The 26764-nt window shown below is 55.5% G+C and overlaps 14 protein-coding genes across 14 annotated transcripts; 6 read left to right on the top strand and 8 right to left on the bottom strand.

The window, feature by feature from the left end:
* Positions 1-34: 34 nt before the first annotated feature.
* IE81DRAFT_299437 (hypothetical protein) lies at positions 35-3735 on the bottom strand. Its single transcript, XM_025512200.1, has 3 exons — positions 3022-3735; positions 900-2877; positions 35-832 (listed from the first exon to the last, which is right to left on the bottom strand). The coding sequence occupies exons 1-3, from the start codon at positions 3550-3552 to the stop codon at positions 126-128; spliced, it is 3216 nt and encodes a 1071-aa protein (XP_025371325.1). The 5' UTR covers positions 3553-3735; the 3' UTR covers positions 35-125.
* Positions 3736-4045: 310 nt separating this feature from the next.
* Positions 4046-7796, bottom strand: IE81DRAFT_340233 (hypothetical protein). The gene is made up of 3 exons (XM_025515605.1): positions 7315-7796; positions 7177-7239; positions 4046-7096 (listed from the first exon to the last, which is right to left on the bottom strand). The coding sequence occupies exons 1-3, from the start codon at positions 7411-7413 to the stop codon at positions 4277-4279; spliced, it is 2982 nt and encodes a 993-aa protein (XP_025371326.1). The 5' UTR covers positions 7414-7796; the 3' UTR covers positions 4046-4276.
* Positions 7797-8405: 609 nt separating this feature from the next.
* On the bottom strand, positions 8406-10381 carry IE81DRAFT_321567 (thioredoxin reductase). Its single transcript, XM_025513386.1, has 3 exons — positions 9093-10381; positions 8853-9025; positions 8406-8780 (listed from the first exon to the last, which is right to left on the bottom strand). Exons 1-3 carry the CDS (start codon positions 10191-10193, stop codon positions 8723-8725), a joined length of 1332 nt encoding a protein of 443 aa, XP_025371327.1. The 5' UTR covers positions 10194-10381; the 3' UTR covers positions 8406-8722.
* A 205-nt stretch (positions 10382-10586) lies between these two features.
* Positions 10587-12500, top strand: IE81DRAFT_321568 (cytochrome c oxidase subunit IV). Its single transcript, XM_025513387.1, has 4 exons — positions 10587-11275; positions 11841-11975; positions 12047-12180; positions 12266-12500. The coding sequence occupies exons 1-4, from the start codon at positions 11005-11007 to the stop codon at positions 12275-12277; spliced, it is 552 nt and encodes a 183-aa protein (XP_025371328.1). The 5' UTR covers positions 10587-11004; the 3' UTR covers positions 12278-12500.
* Positions 12501-12705: 205 nt separating this feature from the next.
* On the bottom strand, positions 12706-13943 carry IE81DRAFT_321570 (hypothetical protein). The gene has a single exon (XM_025513388.1). It carries the CDS (start codon positions 13687-13689, stop codon positions 12832-12834), a length of 858 nt encoding a protein of 285 aa, XP_025371329.1. The 5' UTR covers positions 13690-13943; the 3' UTR covers positions 12706-12831.
* Positions 13944-14315: 372 nt separating this feature from the next.
* IE81DRAFT_345874 (hypothetical protein) lies at positions 14316-16852 on the top strand (the record flags this gene model as incomplete). Its single annotated transcript, XM_025515967.1, has 4 exons — positions 14316-14705; positions 14897-16633; positions 16722-16732; positions 16804-16852. 4 exons carry the CDS (start codon positions 14316-14318, stop codon positions 16850-16852), a joined length of 2187 nt encoding a protein of 728 aa, XP_025371330.1.
* A 138-nt stretch (positions 16853-16990) lies between these two features.
* Positions 16991-18397, bottom strand: IE81DRAFT_321574 (hypothetical protein). The gene is made up of 5 exons (XM_025513389.1): positions 18004-18397; positions 17777-17845; positions 17390-17701; positions 17208-17219; positions 16991-17130 (listed from the first exon to the last, which is right to left on the bottom strand). The coding sequence occupies exons 1-5, from the start codon at positions 18095-18097 to the stop codon at positions 17084-17086; spliced, it is 534 nt and encodes a 177-aa protein (XP_025371331.1). The 5' UTR covers positions 18098-18397; the 3' UTR covers positions 16991-17083.
* Positions 18398-19009: 612 nt separating this feature from the next.
* IE81DRAFT_287514 (right border a protein) lies at positions 19010-19458 on the top strand (the record flags this gene model as incomplete). The annotated part of the gene is made up of 2 exons (XM_025511715.1): positions 19010-19287; positions 19410-19458. 2 exons carry the CDS (start codon positions 19010-19012, stop codon positions 19456-19458), a joined length of 327 nt encoding a protein of 108 aa, XP_025371332.1.
* Positions 19459-19691: 233 nt separating this feature from the next.
* On the bottom strand, positions 19692-20182 carry IE81DRAFT_345877 (hypothetical protein; the record flags this gene model as incomplete). Its single annotated transcript, XM_025515968.1, has 3 exons — positions 19692-19772; positions 19843-19955; positions 20077-20182. The coding sequence occupies 3 exons, from the start codon at positions 20180-20182 to the stop codon at positions 19692-19694; spliced, it is 300 nt and encodes a 99-aa protein (XP_025371333.1).
* Positions 20183-20962: 780 nt separating this feature from the next.
* IE81DRAFT_321577 (hypothetical protein) lies at positions 20963-22142 on the top strand. The gene is made up of 4 exons (XM_025513390.1): positions 20963-21424; positions 21507-21516; positions 21587-21661; positions 21810-22142. The coding sequence occupies exons 1-3, from the start codon at positions 21335-21337 to the stop codon at positions 21655-21657; spliced, it is 171 nt and encodes a 56-aa protein (XP_025371334.1). The 5' UTR covers positions 20963-21334; the 3' UTR covers positions 21658-21661; positions 21810-22142.
* Positions 21522-22137, top strand: IE81DRAFT_321578 (hypothetical protein). The gene has a single exon (XM_025513391.1). It carries the CDS (start codon positions 21815-21817, stop codon positions 21983-21985), a length of 171 nt encoding a protein of 56 aa, XP_025371335.1. The 5' UTR covers positions 21522-21814; the 3' UTR covers positions 21986-22137.
* A 6-nt stretch (positions 22143-22148) lies between the features above and the next one.
* Positions 22149-23006, bottom strand: IE81DRAFT_37053 (hypothetical protein). Its single transcript, XM_025517277.1, has 2 exons — positions 22766-23006; positions 22149-22671 (listed from the first exon to the last, which is right to left on the bottom strand). Exons 1-2 carry the CDS (start codon positions 22863-22865, stop codon positions 22376-22378), a joined length of 396 nt encoding a protein of 131 aa, XP_025371336.1. The 5' UTR covers positions 22866-23006; the 3' UTR covers positions 22149-22375.
* Positions 23007-23996: 990 nt separating this feature from the next.
* On the top strand, positions 23997-24679 carry IE81DRAFT_345880 (hypothetical protein; the record flags this gene model as incomplete). Its single annotated transcript, XM_025515969.1, has 4 exons — positions 23997-24273; positions 24342-24451; positions 24536-24545; positions 24609-24679. 4 exons carry the CDS (start codon positions 23997-23999, stop codon positions 24677-24679), a joined length of 468 nt encoding a protein of 155 aa, XP_025371337.1.
* A 421-nt stretch (positions 24680-25100) lies between these two features.
* On the bottom strand, positions 25101-25582 carry IE81DRAFT_328950 (hypothetical protein; the record flags this gene model as incomplete). Its single annotated transcript, XM_025515121.1, has 3 exons — positions 25101-25196; positions 25268-25380; positions 25471-25582. 3 exons carry the CDS (start codon positions 25580-25582, stop codon positions 25101-25103), a joined length of 321 nt encoding a protein of 106 aa, XP_025371338.1.
* Positions 25583-26764: the final 1182 nt, after the last annotated feature.

Raw genomic sequence — 26764 nt, forward strand, 5'->3', positions numbered from 1 at the left:
GCATTCTAAGATCGCTGTGCTGAATGCACACAGCCTACTTGCGAGCGCCAGGCGGTCTGAAGCAGTCAGATTAGAGAAAGGAGCGGTCAGCGAACGAGTGCAAGTACGCCCAATGGAAGTGAGCCTCACCTGTACGCATTGGGGTTACGACGTGGAACCTCTTGGAAGCCGTCCGCGGCAGCTGAAGGCCCATTGGACGATTCTCGAGGTCTTGACGGCGTGGCTGCGCCAGATGTTGGCGCAGCATCGCCAGCAGTGCCCCTTGCTGCTTCACGTTCTCTCCATCCACCGGTGCTCTTGCCGAACACCCGTGGAGGGCCGGATGAGGCAGAAGGAGCAGCGGCGGCAGCAGGGGTAGGTGCCGGACTGGAAGAGGATGCAGGTCCACGTGAGGGGCTGGAGGTACCGTTGGCTACTGCCGCAGCTGGCACGGGCGTGGAGGTACCAGTGGATGGGGCCGTCTCTCCGCTGGCCTCCGCAGCTTTGCGAGCAAGCTCCTTCTCTCTCCAGCTTCCCGGTTTGACACCGGCAAAGCGGGGCGGCGCAACGCCAGAAGCCGGGCTAGCGTCACGTGCGGCAGCGACTGCGCCAGCTGGTGCAGCACCTCGCCACGACCGTTCGCCTCCTGCTGCAGGGGTGGCGGCTGGGCCAGCACGTCGTTCTGCCTCCTTGGCGCGCATCCTCTCCTCGATCTCCTGCTCTCTCGCTCTCTGCTTCTCCGCCTGCTCCCGCAGCTGAGCTTGCCGGGCCTCGATCGCTGCCCTTTGCTCGGCTTCGCGCTCGGCTTCCTTCTCCGCTTCGAGACGGCGCTGCTCGGCCTGACGGTCCTCCTCTGCAACAGAGAGAAGGAAATGGCGTCAGAAAGATGATCTTTCACAAACAGAATCGTGAGCACTCACCCTCGCGTCGAAGTCTTTGACGCTCTTCCTCTTCGGCAGCGCGAATGCGTTCTTCCTCGGCGCGTTTTGCGGCCTCTTCCTTCTCCGCAGCAACCTGGACCCGCCTCTTTTGCTTCTCTTCCTCGATCTGGTCGTTTGCACGAGCTTGTCTAGCTTCCATTTCCTCTTTGCGCTTGCCTTCGATGACCCTCCTCAACTCGCCATAGTCTGGCAGAATACGCTGCAGCCGCTTCTTCAGCTGGAGGTCAGAAGCGTGCTTCTGACGCAAGGTCTCGACCAGCGTAGCTTGCGCCTGCACATGGTTTGCTTTGTCTTCCTCCTTCTGGTGCTCGTAGTCAGCCTCAACGAGAGGCAGCTCCTCGCGCCGGTAGGCACGCTCCAAGTGGTCCATGCGACGGTGAATGATACGGAGACGGTCTGCTAGCTCTTTCTTCTCGCGCTCAATCTGCTCAACTTGCAATTGAACGAGCTTGTCTGTGTCCAAGTTGGCGTACTCTTCCTCTGTGAGCTTGAGTCCACCCTTCTCGCGAAGGCTTTGCGCGAGCTTCTTGGCCTCGTCTTGCTTGACCTGCTCCATTTCCTTGCGGATGCGCTCGAGCTCGCGATTGCGCTTTTCTTCTTCTGCCCGCTTCTCTTCGGCAGCTTGCGCGGCGCGCTGGCGCTCGGCACGAGCAGCAGCTTCGTCCTTCTCTTTGCGTGCGGCTCGCTCCTCGAGGAGTTCCTTGCGCTTTTCCAGGATCGCTTTGCGAGCCACCGCAGCTTTGTGCTCCTTCTCTGCACTGTCCACAGCGCGAGCAAAGATATCGCGTTTGGCGGCTTGCGCAGCCTCGAGCTCTGCTGGATCGATGATCTTCACCGTCGTGTCGAGACAGCCAGCGAGACGCGCCAGCTGTGTGCGAACGAGCTCGCCTGGCGTCTGTTGGAGTTTTGTCACGTCAGTCTCAGCACCGGCACTGGTGAAGGAGGCAGGATGCGCTTCTGCGGCGAAGACATCGTCTTGGAAAGTGATTGCCTGCGTAACGTGGTCTACTCGAATGTCGAGGTGACCACGCTTTGCAGCGTTCAGGCAGAAGTTTTCAACGTCCGCAGGGGTGTAGTTGTTGGGCGCCTTGAATGCAGCAACGAGGTCCATGACTCTGGTAAGCTTGACGGCGTCGTACACCTGGCTGAGCTGCTGAAAGAGTCGGGTCAGAACGACGCTGTGAAGAGGCTTGACGTACTTGGCCATCTCTTCGTCCTGCGCAATCTGATTGATGATCGGCTCGATCTTTGCGCAAATTGAAAGAGGGTGAAACTCGACTTCGAGAATATTGTACAGCTCGCGAAGCTCTGGGCGAACACGGCGAAGTATGTTACGGCTCAATGCCTCTTTCAGCAGACCCGCTCGGGTTGGGGTGCGGGTGAGGCCGAGGAGCGAGGTGAGTCTACCGGTACGGCTTCGTGTCTCGACGTCGCCGAGCAGGAAATCCGACTTTGATTTGTTCATGTTTCCCGTGCCAGGAGCATTGCTGCTGATGACTGGCACAGCGAGGGCGCTCAGCAAGACAAAAGAGGCGTAGCGAGTGTGCTCTTCCTCCGTCTTGATGCCTCCACGAGCCAAAGAGTAGTAGCGGTTCCATGCCGCAGCGTGGAAGAGGTTGTTGTCGGATACCATGAAGATCTTGGTGAGCTTCTCGTAGTAATTAGCCATCATCGATGGACGGGGAGCTTTCTTCGCCATGGTGAGAAGGTTGTGCACATCCTCAACAGACCGGAACGCCTCTTGCCAAAGCTCGAGCTCGACTGCAGCATTGAGCTGGGAGAAGCGTGTGTCAAGGTGTCGCTGAAGGGTGTCGGGCTCAGTGAGGTTGATCGCATGCGTGTGGTGGGAATACCGTGCCACATTTTGCAGGTGGATGCGCAGCAAGTCGCAAAGACGTCTGAATTCGGTCTTGCGCTCGTACTGCAGGCAGAACTGAAGAGCGCGGTGTGCGACTTGCTGTGTGGAGATGGTGGGAGAGTGTTACAGGTCAGCACAATGACAGATGAGCGCTCCATGAGATGTTGTATGTCATCAAGTAGCGTGCTTGCCCTAGCAGCATTGCCCTTAAACTCGCTATCGAGGCCTGGCCACAAAACGCACCTGGTATGGAACTTCGAGGCGCGCATTGTTGCGCAAAATGTCGAGCGATGTGCGATAGGTCTCCCACAGGAACTTGAGCCAAGGCGTGACCAAGGCGCGATCTGTACGATCTTTGCTCTCCTCGCTAGTGACAGCACCGAGGAGCATGCTCTCGGGCGTCTCGCTCTCTTCAAGATCATCCACTTCCACCTCCTTGGCAGCTTCGTCAGCCTTGGCCTGAGCATCCGCCACCTTTTGCTCCGAAAGGCTGATGAGGTGCTTGATGACCACATCAATACTTCCAGCATTGGTGTTCTGCGAAACGTTCTTGTACTGAACCAGTCCATCCTTGACAAGTCTACCTCTACGTAGGTCAACGCAAAGATCCGTAAAGCGGATCATGATTGGCTCCAAGGATGCCAAGGGAGTCTGCTTGAATGAGCGAAGCGCAAAGATCTCTGACAATGCAGACAGGGCGGCTGTCGTCTGACCGACGCCAATCAACTCTTCGGCTCGCTTGAGAACCGTCTCTGGGCGTTGGAGGCGCGACATGATGGGCGATGGCAATGTGCGCGGTTGAGGGTCGCTGGTCGCGTAAATGTGAAGGATGCTCTCGTGCCGTCTGCAAGTCTATGTTTGCCTGGGTGCAGAGAAGGCCTCGGAGTGGGTGATGGAGGGGACACTGAAGAAGCGTACGCCCCTCCTGACTTCACGTCGTCCTCGATCCAACGAACGACAGGCTGCAGAGCCACACAGTCAGGCAGCCCACCGCGACACGAGCCACCAAAGCGACAAAATCTTGCTCGCGCTGACTGCTGCTGCTCATGCTGCAGCGCAGCACACATCCTTCCTTCTCATGCAACGCCGGCGCACGAAGTAACGCGCGCCAACCAGCCACGTGGGGTCTGAGACGCGCAGTCGCGTCTTCAGCATGCATTCAGTGATTCACGACTCTTGAATATCACGGTCTGATCTGAAATGGGTACACGTCATTCCTGATTGCTGTGTGTATGAACTTGAACAGCTAAAGAGCCTACCCTGAGTGGCATATCAGACATTCACGGTCGAGCATCCCTTCACTAAGAGGCAAGTACAGATCAGATTGAGACGTTGTGCGCTCGGCAATAAGAGAGACGCGCAAGGCCGAAAGAGGTTCGACCCCAAGCGACAAGCTGCTGGCTAATAAGGAAATGATGAGTTGGGGCAAGAATGTGGTGCATACATGAAGCTTGATGGCGAATCAACGTTCCCTCGAAGGTGTCTAAAGTGCCGTGGCCTATGCTGGGATCTTCACGTCGAAATCTCGAGGTCTGCCATCATCATCGTCGTCGTCATCGCCTTCCCAAGACAGACCGTCGTCTTTGCTGATGATAGAAGCAGCATCATTATCGTTGTCCAGATCCGCCATAGCGGCATCCGCATCGCGCAGGATCTGACTGAGGGTCTTGTGCATCCTATCTTCTCGGCTGACGGTGGATGAGGATTTCCTCTCGTCAGAAATGGAGCTCTTGCCCCTACCAACTGATCCGAAGAAGGAGTCTTTGCCACCCCCGCTGGAGCTAGGACTGAGTGGAGAAGTCACCTTCTCGTTCTTTCCTTTGCCGAATTTGGCCAGACTAAAACGGCCCTTCTTGGGAGGACCAGAGGCGGAAATTGAGCCAGAGGAATGCGCATGCGAGAGTGAAGAGTCAGGGCCGCTGCTGGAATGACGACTGGAGGCAGAGTGGGGCGAAGGAGGAGGAGGACTGGAGCCCAATGACGGCCCAGAGTGAGACGGCGTCATCGGAGAGCTTGAGCTGCCGTCCCTTCGCTGCACATCGATAGCACGGCGCGAAGATGCCGAGGCGGGGGGAGACTTCATGTTGGTGCTGGAGCGAGAGGGTCGTGGTCGGCTTGGCGGAGACGCAGCGGCATGATTCGCGCTTTGCGATGAGTCTGCACCGGAAGGGTATTCGCTGCCCTGAGCCTCCCCTTTCACCGCTTCTGGCGAGCCATGAGGTGAGTATAGCTGCTTGGAAGAAGCACTAGCCCCCAATGGTGAAGGCGGAGCACCTGGCTCTTGAGGATCGTTGCTGATACCGCTTAGGTCTAACATTGGGGGGAGTGGCTTGCCATCGGCTGCTGATCCATTCGCACCCTCTACCTTAGACCCATCGGCACCATCAACTTCTGTGTTTTGATGGACTTCCCCTCCGTGTAGCATCAGCGCAATGGCAGCATCGGTTTCTGCACCACCCACGAACTTGGACATTGGTCTAGATGTTCGTTTGTCGAGATCTTGTGTGCTGCGAATCGGTAGCTCAGCAACTGCTGCCTCGGCCTCCTCCGCATCATCCGTATTTGGTGGAGGTTGATCTGCAGCAGGAGCGTCATCCACATCAGGCAAATCAGCCTGTTTGGCTCGTGGCGTCTCGTCAGGCTCCACAGGAGGGTTGCTTGACGGCGCAGCGGGCTCCGACGCAGGCTCCGACCTGGGCTTCAAATGTGGGCTCGTGCTCGTTTTGATCGGCAAGACGTCGCTTGCGCTTCCGGCCGAATCACCATCGCCAACATTTGAGTCAGTCAAACTGCTATCCGGTGTATCTGCAGGCTTATTGTCGAGCTCCAGCTCGTGGGTAGCTTCCGCGGCGATATCCTGACCTTCAGAGACAAATATCTCTTCCTTGGACGGGGGCAAAACAAGACGATGATCCTCGGAGGCTGTCGAGCTGTCTTTGTCTACCTTTGCATCCTTGTCCAAGGGAGATGTCATAATTGCATTCTCGGGAATGATTGCAGTATCGTCCTTCTTGCTGCTCTTGGATTCCGCAGCGCTTGGCTTGACACCTGTCAGCAGCTCCGCATCATTCGCTGCGTCCACGTGAGCAGAGACAGGAACTGGTGACTCCTTCTCTGCGGAGACCAGGGGGCTCTTTGAGCGCTGTCGCGCGCTTTCACTACTGCTGAAGCTGCTGATGCTAGAGACGCTGCCGCCCGCTCCTCTCTCTCGCGCGCGTCTGGCCACCTCCCTTGCACCGACTTCGTCACGCGCGCGTTCCGCTTTGCTTTGCACGCGCTTCAGGCGCGCTCCCCCGCTGCTTGCTCCCTCTGGGATCGTTCCGTGCGATATGAAAGCTTCAGCTTCGTCTGGCGTAAGCTGAATGTCTGCCAGTCCCAAGCTAGCCAGGAGTGCATCGGCATCTTCGTGGCCAACGATCGCCTCAGATCGCGATGCCGTAAGAGCTTCCGACAGGCTCCCGCCTTCTGCAATCATTTTGGCTATGGCTGATGATGATGCACCCCTTGCCGTAGCGGCAGAAGAAGCCTCAGCAACGAGAGCTTTGGACGACATTTGACTCGCATTGTAGCGAGCCAGCCTAGATGCAGAGCTGTCCGAGGCAGAAGAAGAACTTTCGCTCATGCTTCTCGACGAAGCAGCGCTGGCGCTGCCCGTGCCCATCTTCGCAAGCTTCAGTGGAGCTACTCCTGCATTTGCTGAGGGAATGTACGTGCGAGGCACAGGCGCTTGCGGTGTGATGCCAAGCTGAGGATACAGGCCCCGTTTTCTGGGGTCCTTAGACTCGGCGGCTGCCAGTGCCTTCGCCTTTGCCTTTTCTTCCTCTCTCCTCTTAGAGTCAGAGAGACTCAGCGCTGAGATCTCAGCAAGCATGGCGTCGACATCGTCGTCATTCAGGTCGAGAGAGTTGGCATCGAAGCTTTCCATCAAATCTTCGACGCTTGCTTCCTCCCGCTTGCCAGCTCCGGTGGGAGCGTGAGGTAGTGCTACTGTCGGCGCTGCAACTGGGCCCCTATCTGACACGGACCGAGGCTTAGCCAGACCGATCGGAGCTAAGTGTTTGCCAGAAGCACGCGGTTTCGACTCCTCATTATTGCTACCTTCAGGAGTGATGCTGGCACGGCTTGACTCTGCATTGGCGCCTTCACCTGTCGTAGCCGATGGGACATCAGCTGATGCCGGTGCTGGTGCAGAGGTCCGCCCATCGTCGACGCGCAAGAACAATCCCAGCTCGCCAAACTCTACTGCCTCTTCGAATTCTTCGAAAGTCCCCCTCCACTCGTTGTTTACCAGCAGTCCGGGTATTTGAGGATCTCGCGCCTGCCAGTGATTGGATAGCGAACCAAGAAGGAGTCAGAGGTGTGTATGACGCAGAAAGTTGAGCAGTCTACCTTACTCACCTTTCTCCTCCACCTGCTCTTTGCATCCTCGTCGCTAGCTAGATCATGGTAGATGTAGGGGACCTGTGCAGCGAGCCGATTTGGATCTTAGCAAATTGACCAGAGACTCGGTATACAGCGACGCTCATGGCAACCGACCTTTTTAACAGTCAACACCGATACGAAGCGCTCATGTCTGGAGCGGACTTTGATGTTGGATAGGATAGATGTGCTAAAGAGCTCTACTGACGTCGCCATGCCTCGCTACACCGAGTGTTCGTCACTTGGAGCGCTGTGCGTGCGTGCTACCTCGGCTTGCGAATGCTATGGCAGCGTGTATGCGTCTGCTTGCTTCTTGACGTGACCGGTCCACCTCGCTACGACGGGTATCTGCGTGATGCTGGAGCGCAAGAGCAAGGATTGTCCAAAGCAAAGAGAGTGACTGTTCCCAGTAACAGAGCAAGAGTACCCTCGAGGAAGTCGTGAGTAGAGGTGAGATAGCGACGCGCACAGCTGTGGTGACGACGGCCGTAAAGCATGCGACGCGGGCGGTTTATTGACAGTGTTAGGCTCACGTTCAAGGTTCAAGAGTGTGAGTGAGCACCGCAAGCCACAAGCGTGCTGGGTGACGACTCCATGTACGGTACAGTCACAATGTGACTGTGAATTCAAGAACGAGTCCCGTTCAGGTTGTTGCGCTGCACGCACGCTCCATCACCTTGTCCCGCGCCCACCGCGCCCGCCGCCCCATTGAGCGGCGCGTGATGCTTGCTTGCGCGCGTTGCTGCTGGAAACGCGCCGCCGCTACGCCCAGCACATCACCTGTCCCCGAAGGGCGTGTCCGTGCAGCTTGAAGCACATGGAGGCCCGCTAAGCAAACGTGAATTTTAAGTTTGCTTGCATTTATGCCGGCGCTAACCAGCTCGATTCGTGACTCTGGGTTCATGACTTGGCTGCTGCTGTGACTCTTCATGCAGCCAGCAGGCAGCATCACACGGCGGCACGGCCGGCCAGCCAGCGGCTTCTTCTGTTCACTATTATTATCCTAGACGTCACGAGAGCGAAAAACGGCTTGCACTCACGCTGATCTATCAAATCGCTGCGTTAGTCGACGCGGAGCTTCATCAGGTATATATACTGCCGCCCTGCACACTTTGCGGTCGCGATTGACCAAGGCGCTAGAACGGTTCACCCTCAGTGTCCATCATGGAACAGAATGTAGGCAGTCCTGAGTCTGGCAAAGGTACCCAAGCACTAGAGGGCGGTGTCGTTGAACGCACCCGTTCTTGTCTTTCATGCGAGCCCTCGGCTCGACAAAGCTTTGAACTTCGCTCAATCGTCTCAGACACTTTCCCAATCGTTCGGGGCGCGGACGACAGTCTGGCGACCGTCAAACTTTACAGATGGACGTAAGCCAAAGTCAAATTGCTAGAGAACCATCCCAGCCACAGCCCCGCAGAGCTCTATGAAAAGTCTCATTTTGAGGCGCGATCGAGCGATGTAGACGGGTCAAGGTCTGAAGACCTCAACAAAGAACGAGACGCTGGCCTTGGAGTGCGCAGCACATTCATGCCGCCTCCTCCTCTTCCTCAGCAAGCAATCGTTCGGCTTCGAGGGCAGCAATGCTGTGCCGACAGCCAGATGAACGAAGGGTCAGCTCAACACCCTGTGCTCGTCAAGAGCTCGACAACACTCACCAGCCTGATCCCGCCGACGTGACGGCCTGGCGATACTTCTTGTCCTGCACATCTCCGGCCGCAAAGACACCCTTGATGCTCGTCTGAGCGGTGCCGGGCTTGGTGACAATGTAGCCATCTGCGTCGCATTCCACCTGACCCTTGACAAGGTTCGTCGCTGGGTCGTGACCGATCTTTGAAGAGTGACGAATCTTTCAGCAAAACGACAATCATTTGAGAGCACTGCGCATGAGTACTTACTGCATAAAAGAGACCATTGACTTGCAGGTCCTTCTCCTCTCCCGTCTTGGTGTTTTTGATCGCAAGTGCGTTCAAAAGTTCGCCGTCACCCTTTGCTTCGGTCGCCACGTGGTTGAACAGCACAGTCACCTTTGGGTGGTTGACCAATCTCTTCGCCATAATCTTGGAAGCGCGCAGCTCGTCCCTTCTGACGAGAACATAGACGTGAGAACCATACTTGGTCAAGTACGTGGCCTCTTCCGCTGCGCTGTCTCCACCGCCGATCACAGCGAGAGGCTTGTTACGGAAGATGGGAACGGCGCCATCACACACTGCGCACGCACTGATACCGCTCTGCCAGTACACATCTTCGCCCTTCAAGTTCATTCTTCTTGCAGATGCACCAGTAGCCATGATGATGGTATCCGCCAGCTCAGCAGGCTCTGCTTCCTTGCCCTCTCTCCAAAATTTGAATGGCCTTTCGGAGAGATCGACCTTGGAAATCGTCTCGGTGTAGATTTTCGTGCCAAATCGCTCCGATTGAGCTCGGAACTTGTCCATGATCTCGGGTCCACGAATACCGTCGGGAAAGCCGGGGAAGTTTTCCACATCCGTAGTGGTTGTCAGTTGTCCACCCGGCGCGAGGCCGTTGGCGAGAAGACCCTCGAAGAGGACCGGCTCCAGATTGGCACGTGCGAGATAGATGGCGGCAGTGTGACCAGCGGGACCGGAGCCGATGATGACGACCTTGTGCTTCGTTTGACCGTTTGCGGTCGCTCCATCGGGTACAGGCGCCATGTTTGCGGCGATTTGCGAAAAGTCCGTCGGATTTGAAGTCGATTCGCGGGCTTCGTCGGCCTGAATGGGTACGGACGCACAGAGAGCAGCGGTGGTAGCGGCAGCAGCGGAAGCCGTCGCAGCTGTTGCAAAATTGCGCTTACTCAGGAAGCTGGACGCAGTCTTTTGAAGGTGCAACCGGGTGGCACGAGTGGTGTGATCTGATGTCTGAGTTGGATGGCCTACTTTGAGCGAGAACGCAGAACGTGGAAGGTGTGAGGCCCAGGTAGTATTGCGGATGAGTAAGGCGGTTGGTAGCGAGCGAGTGCAAGCTCGAGCAGACATCAAGGTGTGTTGTGGTTGACAGAAGAACATGTGTCTGACTTTGCCCTGGCAATCACGACTTCGCGCTTCTAAATCTTGTCGTGATTCAGCTTGCACGCATGGCTATAAGGCGATCACGCGGCCTGAGGACTCTCGCGGTGGCGGATGCTTTGAACAGCCGGCAGCCGGAAATAAGCCTTGTGGATGCGTGCGGGCGTGAGTGCGTACGCATCAAAGGCCGAAAGTCGAAGCCATGCATTCACTCACATTCGCATGCATGCACGCGGTGATGGCCCACTAGAGACCAATCGCCACGTGGCTTCAGCAACGCCGTGCAGCGCACGCGGAAGCAGCCGTGCGTGTCGCGCGCGTCGTTCGCTGCATGCTTTGCCTTCGATCTTGCCAAAAGCACAGCTCCGTTTGGCTGGAGCGTGTGCAGTCACAAGTCGATCGTGATACGCGCGCGCGCGGGCTGCAAGCGGGCGCGGGCATCAGGCAGGATCTTCTCGCCCGCTGCTGCTGCTGGGCGCGTTCACGCGGCAGTCAGTCGAGTCGTCCGCAACTGGTGAGACTGGATGGTCAGCAGGGCAAACGACGCGAGCGGCGAGAGATTTCGTAGTTGGTCCAGACAAAGTGACATCTCTACGTTCCCCTTCGTATCACTTCTGCCGCACCTCTTCACCTCGCCCCGCATACATCTCGTTGTGAGATCAGATCTACGGTCTTTGGCACGATCCTGCAGCGGATTTCCCAGATTGTGCATTGGCCTCGGGCGTCCATTCGCTCCGCAAACACAACCCAACCTTCTTCAATCCCGTCCCGAGCCGCCATGATGCTTGCAACCGGGCTTCGCACCGTCTCACGCATCGCACCCCGAACAGCCTCCAGGGGTCTGCTCACCAAGGCCGAAGAATGGACTCCCCAAATGGTCAAGGAGATCGAGGCGAACGGTGCGCCGAGCGTTGATTTGAAAGCTACTTTGCCCAACATTGAAGCTCGATGGAGCAACCTGTCAAAGGAGGAGCAATACACCATCTACCGTAAGCTCGAAGAGGTCCAGCGACGGGACTGGAAGGAACTCTCGCTAGACGAGAAGAAGGCTGGTGAGTTGTGCAGGGAGGGGCTTCCTTGAGCTTCGGTCGGTGGTGCAGCAGCTAGTACACGTACCCGCGGCACATTTGGTATGCGCTCAAGGATCGAGCGGTCATTGTCGAGCTGGCATGACTTTACTGCTGCAGATCCGGGGAGCTTCGGGTGCTTGTACTTGTGAGCGTTGTGATTGTCGCCTCTCCTACTCTCAACGAGCAAAATTTGCGCAAGCGCAGGACTGTCAGCTGGTTCACTGCACAGTGTTCAGTGTCCAGCGATACGCTGTGCTTCTTTGCGGGAAACCCTTATGGAGGCATGCTGCAGTTGTTGCATCGATTTCGAAGCAGGCGCGCGGCATTCGTAGTCCCCTCTTGGAGTGGAACCCCTCCGCATGAGCAAATTTCGCCCAACCTTCCGATCCGGTCCGCGACCATGGCTTGGTGTCGATTAAAAGGCGGGCGCAGCTTGAACCCTTTGTCAGGCCCGCGAAAGAGACCGAGCAGAGTCATGACGAAGCCGATCAGAGTCGCGCGCTGGTGCACATCCGCTCACCTACCTCGTTGCAACCACCTTTTCTAGCTTACTACATTTCGTTCGGTCCTCATGGCCCTCGCAAACCCATCACCCAGCCCGGACAAGCCATCAAGACTGCTGCCGGCGTCACTGGTCTCATCATTGCCACTTTTGGCCTCTTCTTCGGATTGAGACAATTCGGTGAGTAGCGCATAGGGTCATCCGCTCTGGAATGGGGCACTATACTGACGCCCTCGATTACATCGCTACAGCCAACCCCAACCAGCCAAAGACCATGACGAAGGAGTACCAAGAACAATCCAACGAGCTGGCTCGCCAACAGAACCAGAACCCAATCACCGGTATCTCTTCGGAGGGCTACAAGGGCGAGGGACACGTCCAGAAGGTGAGCATTGCGCGATGTGCGCGTAGTATGCACGGTTGCATACTAACCCGTCTTTCTGCCCGCCCTACCTTACTTCACCTCTTAGTCTTATGTCTGAGCGACGACCTTCATTACTACAACTGGACTCGATCAAGCCGAATGCGAATGCATGTCATTCTAATCAATGTGGTGGCGCGGATGGCATTGCCAATGCGGAGAATGCAGGGGACAGAGCATACAGATAGACGATGTTTACAAATTGATGCTGGGCTTCTGTACCGATTGACGGGAGGCGTGTCAGCAGGAAGGCTAACAACACAGAGCGATGCATCACACAGTCGAGCACGCTTCGCAAGCGTGATTAGTGCACTTGGAGTTCCAAGGCTTGCTTCATCTGGTCGCGTAGGCACGACCATCGTCCAACTTCTTGCGAAAGACGAGAAGCAACTTTTTGATGCAGCGCGGAGATTGAGCGACAAGATGCCACTTGTCAACTTGGGGCGAGCCCTGGATCGCATGTCTGTTGCTGAGATTATTTTTACTCACGTTGCCTGCACGAAGGGAGGTGGTCTGAATGAGCTCGAAGCCACTGGACGAGGCGAGCGGAACGACTTCGAGCGTAAGATCTCGTAGACCGTAGTCTGTATTCCGACCTTTGAGCACTCGATCGAACTAAGCGCACGCCAGGTTTGGATAGAAAGCTCGGGTCAGCTTGCGGCAGCGAATCGTTGGCAGTCTGCCGTTCTGGGCATCATGGGGACGAGAGCGTCGGTCAAGTGCTTTTACACGGATCGTGTACGCCAACGAGGCGTGACGTACCTGAGCATTACCTTCGCTGGTGTGTTTGCCGTTTTCCTTGAACGCGCCATACAGAACCAGAAGTCCGCCGGGCGCGAGGAATGACTTGGGCACCGGTTCCTGATGTGTTCCCGGGCCGAACGACAGGGAGTCAGAAGAGATTTCCTGGCCCAGCTGAGCGAAGATGCATTCAGCCACATGCCAAGGCGCGATATGGATGATGTTGAAGCACAGCACTATATCGAACAATGCGATGCCAGTCTCAGCAGCCTCGCCCTCTCGTCTTTGTGTCGTGGCGCTGCGCAATTGAGCCCATTCCGCCGCGTTTGTCAATTCCAACTGGATAGCTGGGAAGATGTTCGAGGTGCGGGATTGCTCGACGAGCCTGTCGATGCTTTGACACAAATACTCGTCCGCCTCTGTGGGTTGAAAGGTGGTGTCCCGGCTTGCCTGATGGACCGCTGCTGTGGAGGCCGCATCAGGCAATTGAGACTGAGCAAAGTGACAAATGTGCTCGCCAAATCCGCTGCTGACTTCCAGCACGTGCAGCGCTGAGTTCGATGGACCGAGAGCTCGCCTGCTGCGTCTGCTATCGTCCAGTAGCTGGAGGAAATGAGGCAGAATATCTTGCTTTGTGCGCGAAGCGGAGCCTGGTTGACTCCACCTGTCTCGGTACTTGTACTTGCACACTTCCTCCACCCTTGCAACTTCAGCATGAGCACGCTGCTTCATTCTTCAGGTGCGAGTCTGACGTTCAGTATGAGCGCAGTTGCGTTTCGTTGAGATCGGTCTCTACAAGGAATGCTTGCTGGCAAAAGTCATTTTTGAGAGGCCGATACGAGCGCTGTTGAGTAGTGGGTGGTGGTAGGTGCATGGTGAGTGCTGCCATCAAACGAATGCCTCTTGTGGTGCTACCAAAGCGGATCTCCGCGGGGCTAAGACGGGGCGGCGCGAACATTCGTGATTGGCAAGATGGGACAGGCTATAATGTAGCTGCAAGCGTGAATCTTGAATATCACGAATGATGTTGTTCCATAGCGCGGCTTCCATGGTGATTGTGATTGCTGTATGCATCGACGATTACGACGCTCAGAAGCACACGAGGATCTGTCAAGAACCGCAACGCATCAGTCATCTCGTTCCCCCCATATTTGAGCAGGCAGTCGCAGCATCCACGGATCAGTCGTCTTCACTGCCCACCATCCGTCAGCGCTGCTTGCAGTCCTGGCTTGACAACCTATAGCCTGAATCACAATACCTGCAGCACTTCGATCATGTGCTCTCGGTAGCATTTTGAAGTGACGACGCGATTGAAAGGCGGGGATCACTCAGCGCTTTTGGCCTAAGCTCGGCCAAAGATGTCGACAGAGCTGCCGAAGGCGGCACTCGCGGAAGCGGCCGACCACCGCGAGCAGACATCTTCCCAAAAAGATCCAGTAGCGAACGTCCACAAGAGGCAAGTCAAGAAGCGCAGACGTCGAAATGCTTCTGTTGCTTCCGAAGAAGAGCAGAGCAGCTCGCAAGATGTTACACAAGTCAAACCCAGCACAGAGGTGTCTCGAGCGGACTCTCTGGGCGGTGCGCTGACCAGAGCGTTGGTAGGGACGCTTGCATTTGTGTTCAGAGCACCGGTCAGGCTCTTCAGACCGGTGAAGCTTAGCTCTTGGTCTTTACTGGAGGCCATGGCCAAGAGGGATGGGAGAAGTCTGTCGCTGCGATATATGAGGCAAATCATCAAAAGAGAAAAGGTGAGTGCTGTTGTTAACAGGAATCATTGCGAATAGAGCAGGCCAAGGCAAGCATCGCAAGAGCAGCACTCGGCAACAGGTGGCATCCTGCAGCATCTTGTCTAGAAGCCGCGGAAGAGACTCACACCGAAACGCGGACAAGAAGTCTCGCGCTCGCTCACTTTGCATCTCGTCTTTGGCTTCATGTGCAGGCATCTTTTCTACCGCATCTCCTCATCCCTCCACTACTGGCCAATACCGCTGTAGGCTTTGCGCTCTTCGAAGCATACACACTCACCGAGCAGAGCCTGCTCGACAGGAGACTAAAAAAGATCTCCGAAAGGACGGATCGGACTGCAAAGCGACCCGCATTCACCCCTCTTCACATCGTCTTCATGAGTGGGTTCGTAGCGGGAGCTGCTCAGTGCGTGGTGAGCGCCCCACTAGACAATGTCCGACTGGTGCTCTCATCCAGACGAAAGCAACATGGCCTGAACCCGCATCGGCCTCACCTGATAAGGTGGAGAGACGTCGCTCGAGCTGCTGTCCTTCCTTTTGCCCCGGCCACAACGCACGAGCGGCTGGTCAACCGAGTTAAGGGGACGGGCAGCAGCGCTAATGTAACATGGAGAGGGGATTCTTCTCAAGTCTGGTCCGCGGAGAATAGAAAGGAGTTGGAGAAGACTCTCAAACGTTGGAGGGGTGGAGTGCACGGAGCTGGACTGATTCTCTCACTCGCTCGAGACTCCGTCGGCTTTGCTGCCTTCTTCACCGTCTTTGAGGTGTCGCGACGATTGGCACATCGAATATCGAGGTCCATCGATCGTAGTATTGCGTATTTCAATGCATCTTCTGCGTTGCCTAGCTCGGCTGGCGTTGAAGTTGCTTCGACCGGTGATACCAGGACGCCCTCCAACCATGCCTCTCAAGACGTTTCTTACTCGGGATCGAGGACAAAGTCGGGCCGCATTGTAGCTGCGTTCATCCTCATCGTGGGTGGTGCAGTGGGCGCCGCTCTTTACGAGCTGGTCGGAAGACCTGCCGAGCTGATGCGTCTTGTTGTGTGGGAAGGGCGCAAGGCTTGGGAAGAAGGTAGAAGGAGCCGCAAAAAAGGCAACGGGACAACACATAGAGGGGCTTTGAATCCTTTTAAGAGACGCACAGGAGCTCAACTTGGCGGACGGAGCAAAATCGTCGGCGGTCGAAGACTTGCAAATCGCTTACAGGAAGAAGTTGCAAGGGTGACGAGGACAGGTGGTAGACTATCCAGTTATCTGGATTTAAGAAGAAGCAACTCCGCTGGTGTGAGCGCCAGCCGTGTGTCTGCGTCTCGACTGTTGAGCCGACCCGCTCGAGTCAAAAGAGCCCGGACGAAAACTGCGAGCTTGACCAATCAAGTTTCAGATGGGAACATTCGGCGACCCAAAGCGCCAATGGTTGCAGACGATTCACATGGCCGTCGACGTTCTGCTTCGTCGATGTCCAAGAACCTGAACCGCCTCGCCATCAAACCCAGACCTGCACGGCCTTTGCATCAAGCGCCTCCGCCCCTTTCAACTCGTCCTACAGCAATGTCATTGCTGGTAGAGCACGCTGAGCGCACAAGTATCCTCAAGTACACCTCGTCTCATCGCTCCAGCACGACGCCCGTGCCAGTGCCCATCTTGCTTTTGCACACATACTTCATCGCGCCCTTTCTCGCACTCTCGTCGCCGCCCACCATCGGCAGCGCACCTTTGCAATCGCGATTAGGTACAGACACTTTGTCAAAGCGCACGTTCGCTTCGAGACGCGCTCCCGTGGGCACGTCTAGAGAAAGAGCACCGGAGAGAGCGGTGAGGGAGAGGTGGACGTTGAAAAATCCGGTCGTTGCCGCTCCCGGGAGTCTCAAGAGCGCAGTGGCTGCCAGGAGCTGGGGTTCTGGACGCGTGGCTTGGGCTCTAAGAAGAGTGAGTACGCCGCTGTTACGCGACCGTTGCGGTGATTGACGCCTACTGATCATTGCATCCCTCGCCGCCGGCATTCTGCTCCGTCCAGCTCGCTACACCGTGAGTGGATTCTGACGTGCAATGCCCCTTTCCAAAGCCTGACTGAGCATCGATCTCTCTCTCACACACAGATATGGCATTGGCTTTCTCGCCTGGGCTTACGTCAGTGGAGATATTTGAAATCCTCGAACACAAAGGTATGTCAAGCTCCTGTTCGATTCAGTGGTGCTCCTCCTGATGCCATTGTTCAACATCGCACCTTGTATCCTATCGCCGCTTTGCACCTGCATGATAGACGGACGCGGCAACTCTTTCCCCGTTCATGATGCCCATCACTTCCACGAGCGTGTGAGCGCATGATATTGAGGTTTCATGACACTGCCAAGGAAGGTAAAATACACGCTGTGCCCCTTATGCGACCCAAGCGCGCGCAATAAACTCAGAAAGACCAATGTCGTCTGTGGAAGAAGGGCAATGGAGCCGGGCATGAGCATGTAACTTTTCGAAGGAACAAAGTATCATCATCTACACTCACTGGTGTTGAGCTCTGCCAGGTACAGCAAGAGGTGGGGACGCGAAAGGGCACCTGTCAGTACTCCATCTGACTTGCACATCCGGCTGAATGTGGGCGACCTGGTATCATGCGAGGCCCGCGTCGCCCTCCTTCCCGAGGTCTTGCATGAGATCTTAAAAGACCACAGCACGCGGAGCACTCACCGTAGAGTCCGACCAAGCTGGCTACTGTAGCAGCGCGAAGAGTCCAAGAGACAGTAGGGCCGATGACGGGGAACTTCCTCTTGTGCAAGTAATCCGCAATGATGCAATCGAATCCGATGTGGGAGTGCACGATGAGGGACACCGCCAGTGCGCCATCCAGCAGACCCGAGCTACCATGCTTGACCATGCCAGCTGCTACGATTGGCAGCAGTGCTACCGAAAGTCCTCGCTCGAACAGCCAGTGGTAGGAACCGTGAGAGGGGGCGGGAGGAGGGTAGGGAGTGGGATCGTTGACTGTGCCCTTGATGTATGCTATCGGATAGGCGCCGGTGTGCAGCGTCAGTAGCCTGCCGTCTCCGCAGCTTGAGCGGTTTCATGTTGACTTACAAGTGGCAGCGTTAGGCTGCACAGCTTGGGCTTGGGTGGGTTTGGTCGAAGATGTAGCGACGGCACGGCCTAGGTGTGGACAAAGAAATACAGCATCAGCATCACGGTCCACTCTTTCGGGCGTGATGAACCATATGCATTCGGCCTTCCGATGGTGGGCTCGAGAAATTCCCAAGCCTTCCTCAATCCTTTGATCGTGAGCCTGTTACCGCGTCGTGATGACTCACCGGATGAGAAGGCTCGGGCGCCGGAGGCCATCATGCGAAGCTGCGGATTGGAGCCCAACATGCTGAGCTTCAGCGATGTCTGACTGAAAGCCATCGTGCTCTGTTGCTGTGGGGGAAAGAAGGATGTCCGAGGCTCTGACGACTGCTCCAAACCGAGAGTAAAGCCTCGAGACGATGACTTTGCCGGTGAACCGCGTTCGCGATAAGCTGCGCGCGCTCAGGGGTGTAAGGCGGCTGCAAAGTAGGCCAAGGGCTGCCGTGGACACCGATGTGAAGGGACAAGGTGGTCGAACGGTTCACGAGGCTGAGAGCGATGTAGTCAAGAGCAGCTTTACTCAGACCAGCAAGCCAGGCTTTCCCCGCATCGGTGCTGAATCCGATCACCATGTCACGGGCACGGGTCCACATCTCGAGCTGCCATGTATGACTGCTGCTGCTGACACCGCGTCTTTTGCCATTGGCTACTCCTGCTGCCTCTCCAGCGCCGACCGCACGCGCGCGGAGACCCCGGCTGAGAGTCGGCGTAGCCGGGTCTGCTGGTCCATGATGTTGCGTGTGCGCGCACGTGGCTCCCAGCGTGACGCACAAGGGTCGGTCGGACCGTGGGAACTGCACGCGCCACTTGCCGCGAACAAAGCTCGCTCAAGCTAGCTGTGTCGATGTTACCCAAGTGCCTGATTCCGAGCAGCTGAGGTGCGTTCCCACTCACGACTTCCTACACCTATAGATGGCGGAACAGACGGGAGCATCGACAGCAGCTCGATTAGATGATGTGCTCATAATTCCTCCGATTGGCAACGTCTACGCGCACGGAAGGACGACACAGTCACAACATCTCCTCAAAGCAAGTGGAAAGTCGCGCTTGGTTGCGTGACCCTGGTACATTGAAGGGGGAGGCTTCCATCCGCAACGCCCGCACTCCGAGTCAGCAGCTTGAGCTCATCGCCCAGGCACGTCATCCGGATCGCTCCAACATCAACAACACGCCACCTCGCATCGTTGCAAGATGCCAGCCTCGTATCGTCGCATCGACACTACAGACCCTCGTCGGTTCGATCGAGTAGTGCCTTTCACCTTGCCGGGCAAATGGGCAGACGACTCTCCAGATCTGTATGAGATGCTACTCAGCAGCTCCACTGTGGCCTCCGGAGCTGCAATGCTGACCAGACAGATCCCGGTCGCGTTCGTTGGATTGGTGCTCAGCGCTGCGCATGTTGCTCATTACAAGCCCCTGCAAAAGAGGAGAGAGGGCTCGCAGCAAGCTGGACCTTACATGGGACTCGGGTGAGTTGGACGTCCCAGGGAAACAAGCGCTGCAAATGCCATCTCTTGGCGCACCAGCGTACTCTGCTGCTTTTCTCCCTCTCAAGACACGCGTGCTCACACCACCTCATTTCAAATTTCAGTTTTGCTCTCATCGCCCTGATAGTGCTCATTTTTCAAAAGGTGAGCTGAGAGGTTCCTCTGCGCCAAAGGCATAGCGCATTCGCTCATTCAAAGGTTGCCTCTTTCTGGAAGATGATCGGCGCGCCTGGCTTCGGTCAACAATTCTTAGCACAGCAAAAGCTGAAGGCTACCTAAAGGCGCTCAGCACAGTCACGCAATGGTATTCGTTCGTCCCTTTCGCTCAGTTTGCGCTTGACACTACTTCCAATGGTTTGATGGGCCAGCGCACACCCCACGCGTGCTCACTCCTTCTGAGGCTGTGCCTCTCCCAGACTTTCGCTGATCTGTTTCATAGCAGGTCTCAGAGTAATGAACCAGCGACTCTGACATCAAGAAGCCGAAGCAATCAGCGGCCAGAGAACGAGATCGACAAATCACCAGTGTCGAACTCACCTTGATCGCTGTAGGACTGCGACCCATCAATTCGGCCAGCTTGGCTTTTTTGTGCTCGGGAAAGGCGGGTGGCTGGTCGTCGAGAGCCAGAAAGGCGAGTAAGAACTTGCGATCTGCAGGGGCGGGCATGAGTGGAGGTGAGGTACAGGGTCAGCACGATGGAGTCCGACCCGAGATCTTGTTCCATCCGTCCGGGAACGACAGCCGGGTTCTCCTGCACGCATGACTGCTCACCATCCTCTGCGCTCCAAGCCAACTTGTTCTCGCATTTGCCTTCTTTGATTTGCTTGGTGGGCCTATCAGGCGGCGCGTCGCCTTCAATTGGTCGTTTGGGTGGCATGTTGAATACAAACTTGATGGGTCAAAATTGTGCAGAATTGGTAGGAACGACGCCTTAAGATCTTGAGGCAAAGGAGATCAAGCTGATGACGAAAGGAAGGAGGAACGCGCCAGGGCATCGATGCCAGCATCGGCTACGCGACACCGAAGGCTGAGCTGGGGTCTCCGGGTCTGATTGAGGCTCATGCTGCATCAAGGCTGGGTGTGCAATCGAGTCCGGCGCTGAATTGATCGGCTCTGCTGATCCCTTGGCGCGTTACATAGAGCAGTGAGTCTGAGTGCACACTCCCCCTCCAATCCAGCCTTGTGCAGCAGCTGCATATATGCTGCGAGAAAGTCTGACAGGCGAGCGAGTGCGCTTCCGAATGCAATCAGTCATTCTGATTGAGTCCAAGTGCATTCGACCAATTAGGCACGCCGAGATTGGACCCTGGGTACCGCAGACTGCTTCATCACGTCGACCCTCTCTGTTCTCATCAATCACGTCTTAGCACACAATCCCAACGGCGAGGCGAGGCAAAGTCGTCATCTAGCAAGCTATCAAGCATCAAGTGTGGGCCAATCACAGTGATGAGGGGCGAAGCGAGCTGCTCAATCTGTGATGATGTGGTCAACTTATTCTTGCACAAGGCTTTGACGCGCTGTTCGCCTCACGCGTCGACAAGCACTAACGATGAATCCAAAGCTTCTGGTGTAGAAGACCGCATCCTACCTCCGCACATGTACGAGTCGATCCAGCATCTCTTCCACCATCACACTTTCTTTGCTGACCCACCAAAATCGACACCATGCCACCGAGACGCAAAGGTGCCGACGCTGAAGCTTGCCCCTCAGATGGCTCTCAAAGCGACCTTGGCGAGGCGCTCTACACTTCAAAGGTTGCAAAGGATGAAGATGATGACGTGAGCCCTTCTGATTCGAAAGACGAGGCGGATTGCAAGCCCTCGCCGCCCAAGAGGAAGAAACTCTGCAAATCAACCGAAAATGGCGAAGGTAGCCGAGCGGGGTCAAAGCCCGCTGTTTGGAGCGAAGCTGACCGTGAGTGGGATCGCTACGAGGTAGCCGCATCGCCTGATGGCGTCGAACACCTCCATTCGCCTCTACTTTTGCCCTTTCGCCTCTTCCACCTCCAGAAATTACGGCTCTGTACCTGATGCTCGGACTGGATGGAGACCACACGTTGACCAAACGCAAACAGACAGTCATTGCGAATGCTCTTGGACGCACAGACAAGGCCGTGGAGGTGGGTCAGCGCTCTTGCAAGTCGGATTGAATCAAGCGGTGTACTCACCGACACATTCAATTTTTGAATGCTTGCTTTGCAGCACTGGTGGAGTAAGTGGAGCCTGACTACCTCTGGGCTCGGGCTTCAGCTCACATTGCGTACTACCACTGCAACGAGCAGACACCAGGACGAAGAAGAAGGTCGCCGAGACTGTCGCACGCTTCGCAGGCAAGTGGAGCAACTTCCACTGATCTTGTAAGTCAGACTTGCTTCGAATGGCGGCGCCGATCACAGATAGCGCTCTTGGCATCGTGTCTGCACTTTCAAGAATCGCGACGGGCGGGCTTCGTCACATTATCACTTGCGCAGCTCATTGCATTCGCTTTCCTTTGACGTGATGAAGATGTAATGGTTCTGGAGGAATATGAAGATGGAATGGTCCTGATGGAAGGTGGCGAAGCGAAGCCTCATAGAAAGACTCACCTCGGCAAGGCAAAGTCAAAAAGCCCGCCGAAACATCAGTCCACTCGGTCTCGAACTCAAGAAGGCATGCCGAATCGATGCATGTGCCTCGCATAGATTTACCTCAAGGCTTGAAGAAACAAACCACAATAGAGAAGCCCTTTTGACTCATGACTTGGCATGCCACTCTCGATGCTGAGATCAGACTGTGGGTGGGTGCTTCCAGTCTCTCAGATTGCCGCCGCGCAGCTGGGTACACACGATTCAAGAAGCGATGAAATGTCATCAAAGTCATTCATTGAGATGAGTTCTTCGATCTGATGATCTTCCCAGCATGCAAGTCGAGAGGCTTGAAGACGGACAAAAGCTGCACAGCTGTTCTCGTCGTCTGGCCTTGCTTGACACAGCGCCTGTGATGTGCGACTATCTTGGGTAGCGTCAATCCTCGGCGTTTGATTCGAGCTTGTTGGTGAGTCGACAGTCTCGATTTGAGAGCCCGTCTTGATTCTAGACTGCATCGTTGTTTTTACTCTTTACTCTTGCTGGCATTCCCGATCTCATCGATGACCTTCTGCAAAGCAGGTCTAAGCACTTTCTTCCAACGGTGCTGGTGATGCCCGAACAGGCGCAAGCTTTTGTCAGCAATGCTCCAGAAACAGCGGCCACCGCTTCTGATGCGCAACGACTCACTTTGACAGCTTCCTCGCTGCGCTTCGAAACGAGCGTCATTGCAGCTCGTTTCTCTTCATTGAGTACTGGCATGTTGCCATCCGAAACCAATAGGGCAAGAAGCAAATGCTGGTCTATTGGCCGAGCAAGAGCCGTGTCTATTGTAAGCATGCAAACATCTTGCAACGCATACTTCTCGCTGTTGCAGAGTGCAGGTTCGAAGCTCACCGTCTTGCTCAGTCCAGGAAGCTGGGGCGGCCTTGCCCTTCTTGGGACTCGAAGTGGCGCTGGAAGGAGTCGGAGACGGACTGCGTCGCTTAGGAGCCATGATCTCCTCCCGTTGATGTATACGTGAATGAGTCGCGGTGCGCCGCTGTATAACAAAATCTGAATCGCCAGTGATGAAGCCCGGGATGGAGGTTGAGCGGCCCTATGTCGGCGGTGGAGCATAAAGCATTCAAGTTTCCACTCGGCAAGGATAGGTGATGGAGCGAGGAATCATTTGACTACGCGTGTCACAGAAGAGGGCGGCGCGCTGCAACAGCAGTGATTGAGTCGCAAAACACGATTTGCGAGGCGGTGCGATCGTGGATGCATATATGGCATTTGACAAAGTTTCATCGCCTGTCTACTTCATCGTTCTTGAATTTGCACACCAATCGAGCATGTTTCACCATAAAATTTGTCATGAGCCCTGCATTCTTCATCAAACACCGCCTACACAAGCATCAGTCGCGGAGATGGAAGCCATACATGCAGCTAGGGCATCGATTCTATACGAGTTGAGCTCAGGGCAGAAATTGCTTTTGCTATCCATCCATGTTTCATCACAGCCCAAGAGGGCCGTTGCATGGATTGATGATTCTATTCACGCGCCCGCTGCCAGTGCAAGCTTGATCTGCCACCGCAAAGCTTACCTTCGATTAATTGGGCCCGTGGTACAGCTTGACAATTTGTAACGGAGTTGCCTGATCAACGCTGCAGTGGCTACCACACTTAAGTAATGGCGGCTCTGAGACACAAAGCGATTCGTACTTCATCTTCCCGGGAGCGCTCTAGAGACATGCGTGGCCGCACTGACTCGCCTGAAGCCTGCATGGCGCTCTGCCAACAAGGCTGAGACCGTTAGGAGCAGCGCATGCTCTTTGTATGTGCAGACCTGTCATCTTTGGTGAGAGACAGAAGCATGAGGACAGCTTCGAGCCAAGGAAGTGTCCAGTAATCGTGAGGTTCGGTGCCAAACTCTACTTCCCGCTGGTCGAATGACGCGCCACGAGTGTGAGTGGCCCCTGTCGATCCTGCTTTCCTGATGAGCGCCTGCAGGAACGTTTTCTAGACCTCACACTCTCCCATCTATTGCGCTATTGACCAAGTTGGAGTACACGTAGGCAAGAATTTCCGATCATCAAGCATCCTGACGTTCCGGAGCTGCTTCATCTGCATGGTGACCACTAGCAGAATGCCACCTAAACGCAAGACTCAAATCGCTCCGGTAGCAAAGCGATCCGACTCTGACATCGAGAGCGATTCTCCCAATGAGAAGGAAGAGAGCGGGAGAAAAAGAAACAAAAGACAAGAGGATGACTTTGTGCCTTCGCCTAGCGAGAACGAGGACGGTGATGCAGATTTCAAACCTAGCCCTTCGAAGAAGTCTGGATCTCGTGAAGCTGGAATTGCAAGTGCTACCGCTTCGCCTAAAGCGAGCAGCAAGTCGAGCGCGTGGAGCGAAGCCGATCGTGAGCAACGAGTTGCACAGCGCCAGTGAAACCAGCTCCTAGAGCTGACATTTTTTGTTGCGCCAAAGACATTACCGCCCTGTCGTTGATGCTAGGTCTTTCAGGTGATCTCAATCTGACCAAACAAAAGAAGGATCTGATCGGAAAAGCGCTGGGTCGAAGCGACACTGCGGTGCACGTGAGCGAGGAAGTCGCCCGTCCATCGAACCAAGAACCTTCCGCACGCTGACATGCGCTTCCTCTCCACATTCACCTCTCTTAGCACTGGTGGAGTAGGTGGATTGTGAGAGCATGCTTCGAGGAAGAGCTTGGCGCTGACGCGCTCATTTTTACAGATGGAAAGACTCGCAAGCAAGTAACAGATTTGGTTGCACGTCTCATCGCGGAAGCAAAAATGGCCAAATGAAAAGCGATTCTGTTGTAAGTATGTCTGGTGAAAGGATAAAGAGCTCATGCAAGGGCCTTCCCTGACAACGAGCGCTCTCTTGACTGTACCCAAAATCAGCTGCACTCTTGAAGGGCTACTGAGTAAGATGAGACGGGAAGCGCGACCAGTCTCGGGTGCCCGCCCATACCTCTTATACCAACGATGACGCTGAAGCGCGGAAGACAAGACGCACTCCCAACCACTCTCGTTCGAAAGTCAGCTCATCAAGCGTGGCGTGTATCCGTGAACAAGGCGAAATGTATTGTCGTGTTTCACGCTCATTCGGTGTGTACGGCAGTGTCAAGCGCAACTGCTGCTCCAGTGGCTTCTCTGAAGAATTTGAAAGAGGTAGAATCGCGCCTGATCGAGCTACGCGATGACCATGTTTTGAGACTTCGCATCAGGCCTCGCCCTGCTCTGCCTTCTCCAAGGATTGCTCATCGAGATTCTCGATCATCTTCTTCACAGCGGGAATGACGACATTCTTCCAACGTTGCTGATGAACGGGCATGCCTACGTTAGAGTGATGGCCAAATGTGCGATTACGCATGCGTGAGACAAACTCACCCTGACCGCTTCTTCGCTCCTCTGAGTGGCAGATGCCATGGCGACTTTTTTGGCTTCGCTTAGAGGGGGCGCCTGGCCGTCCGCTGCGAGGTATGCCAGCAGCAAGCGACGATCTGAGTCGAGATGCCACGAGCGGACAAAGGCATGAGCGCAAACAACAAGCAGATTTTCCAAGGATCTGCTCCTTCTCTGGCGCCACCTACCTTGATCATCGGTCCATGAAGGTGCCGCTGCTCTCCCCTTTTTGGGTGAAGAAGGAGCGCTCGAGGTGCCTTTGTCGAGCGAGGGCGAGCTACTGCGTTTTTTCGGTGCCATTGTGCGTGTTGAACGATGCTTGCACAATGCTGTGAACGGCGATGCTTTTGAGGCCGAGCTTGGAATGTGATGGGAGCATGACCCTTTGAAACAAGTTTTCTTCGCTGAACAAGAGTAGGAAGGTGCCTAGCTTTTGAGGCGACAGACAGACAGGATACACGCTCGCTCTGATGGGCAGAAGTCCGGGGGCGGGCACCTCTGCGCTGGGAGGCCATCCAGCACTTGATTCTTTTGGCAATGTGGACGACTGGTTTGGCGCAACACGCGTGAACTCTGATTCGTGACTAATTGGGTCGCTATACTCCCACATGGAGCGGTGCCATAAGCCTAGGCCGCTGCGACTCACGACTGGGGCTTTGCGCAGCCCAGCCAGCTATATATACGTTACTTATCAGCGATAGTCCCAGTGCTAAATCCTGCGCGCAATTGCCGGCCATGCCTATGCCGCGCTGTTCATTCACAATTTCTGCGACATTCGATATGGAGCATAGATATATAGGCGCTGGTTCTGCGTTGCAGATTCACGATTATGATGGCCGACTTGATCGCGCCTTGAGTGGTGGAGTATACTCTCCATCCCTGCAGCGATGTGTACAGGTGCACCCTCTGCTGTCAGCTTGCAGTCAGAAGAGTCTCAATTCGTGATTGCACGACATTGATCGCGCTGATGCCTTTCTGATGTCTCCGCTTTGCTTTGCGCAGACATCAGGGGCAGACTCGTCGATGAGACACGCTGCACGGCTTGCTGCAGACGCATCCCATGCTGATGAAGCTTGCTCTCGCATTCAGCTAGACGCACGCGTTTGTCTGTTATATGTATTCATGTACAACGCCCACACGCAATCACAGTCTCGAGTGTACCGCCAAGAATAGTGAGCCCTTCTCTGAGAATCACGAATGCGCTTGTATCGACCGCGCCAAAACAGCCTGCACACACAGCAGCGCGTCGATTGCTTGCAAGTGTGCAGCAGGCTAGACTGAGCGCGGAAGGGCGCATCCCAAATCGTGAAGATGTGAGTGCGTACACCCACATTCATGATTGGTGCTTCAGCCTGAGTTGCGACAAGTGATGAGGTGCATGTGTGGTTGTGATTCAAGAACGCGCTCACTGCGTTGATCTTGAGCTGTCCGCCACGACAAAACACACTTTGGCGTGATCTTAGCACGTGAAACATGTGAGAT

This window comes from Ceraceosorus guamensis (genome assembly GCF_003144195.1).
Source record: "Ceraceosorus guamensis strain MCA 4658 unplaced genomic scaffold IE81scaffold_13, whole genome shotgun sequence".
NCBI classification, from domain to species: Eukaryota; Fungi; Basidiomycota; class Exobasidiomycetes; order Ceraceosorales; family Ceraceosoraceae; genus Ceraceosorus; species Ceraceosorus guamensis.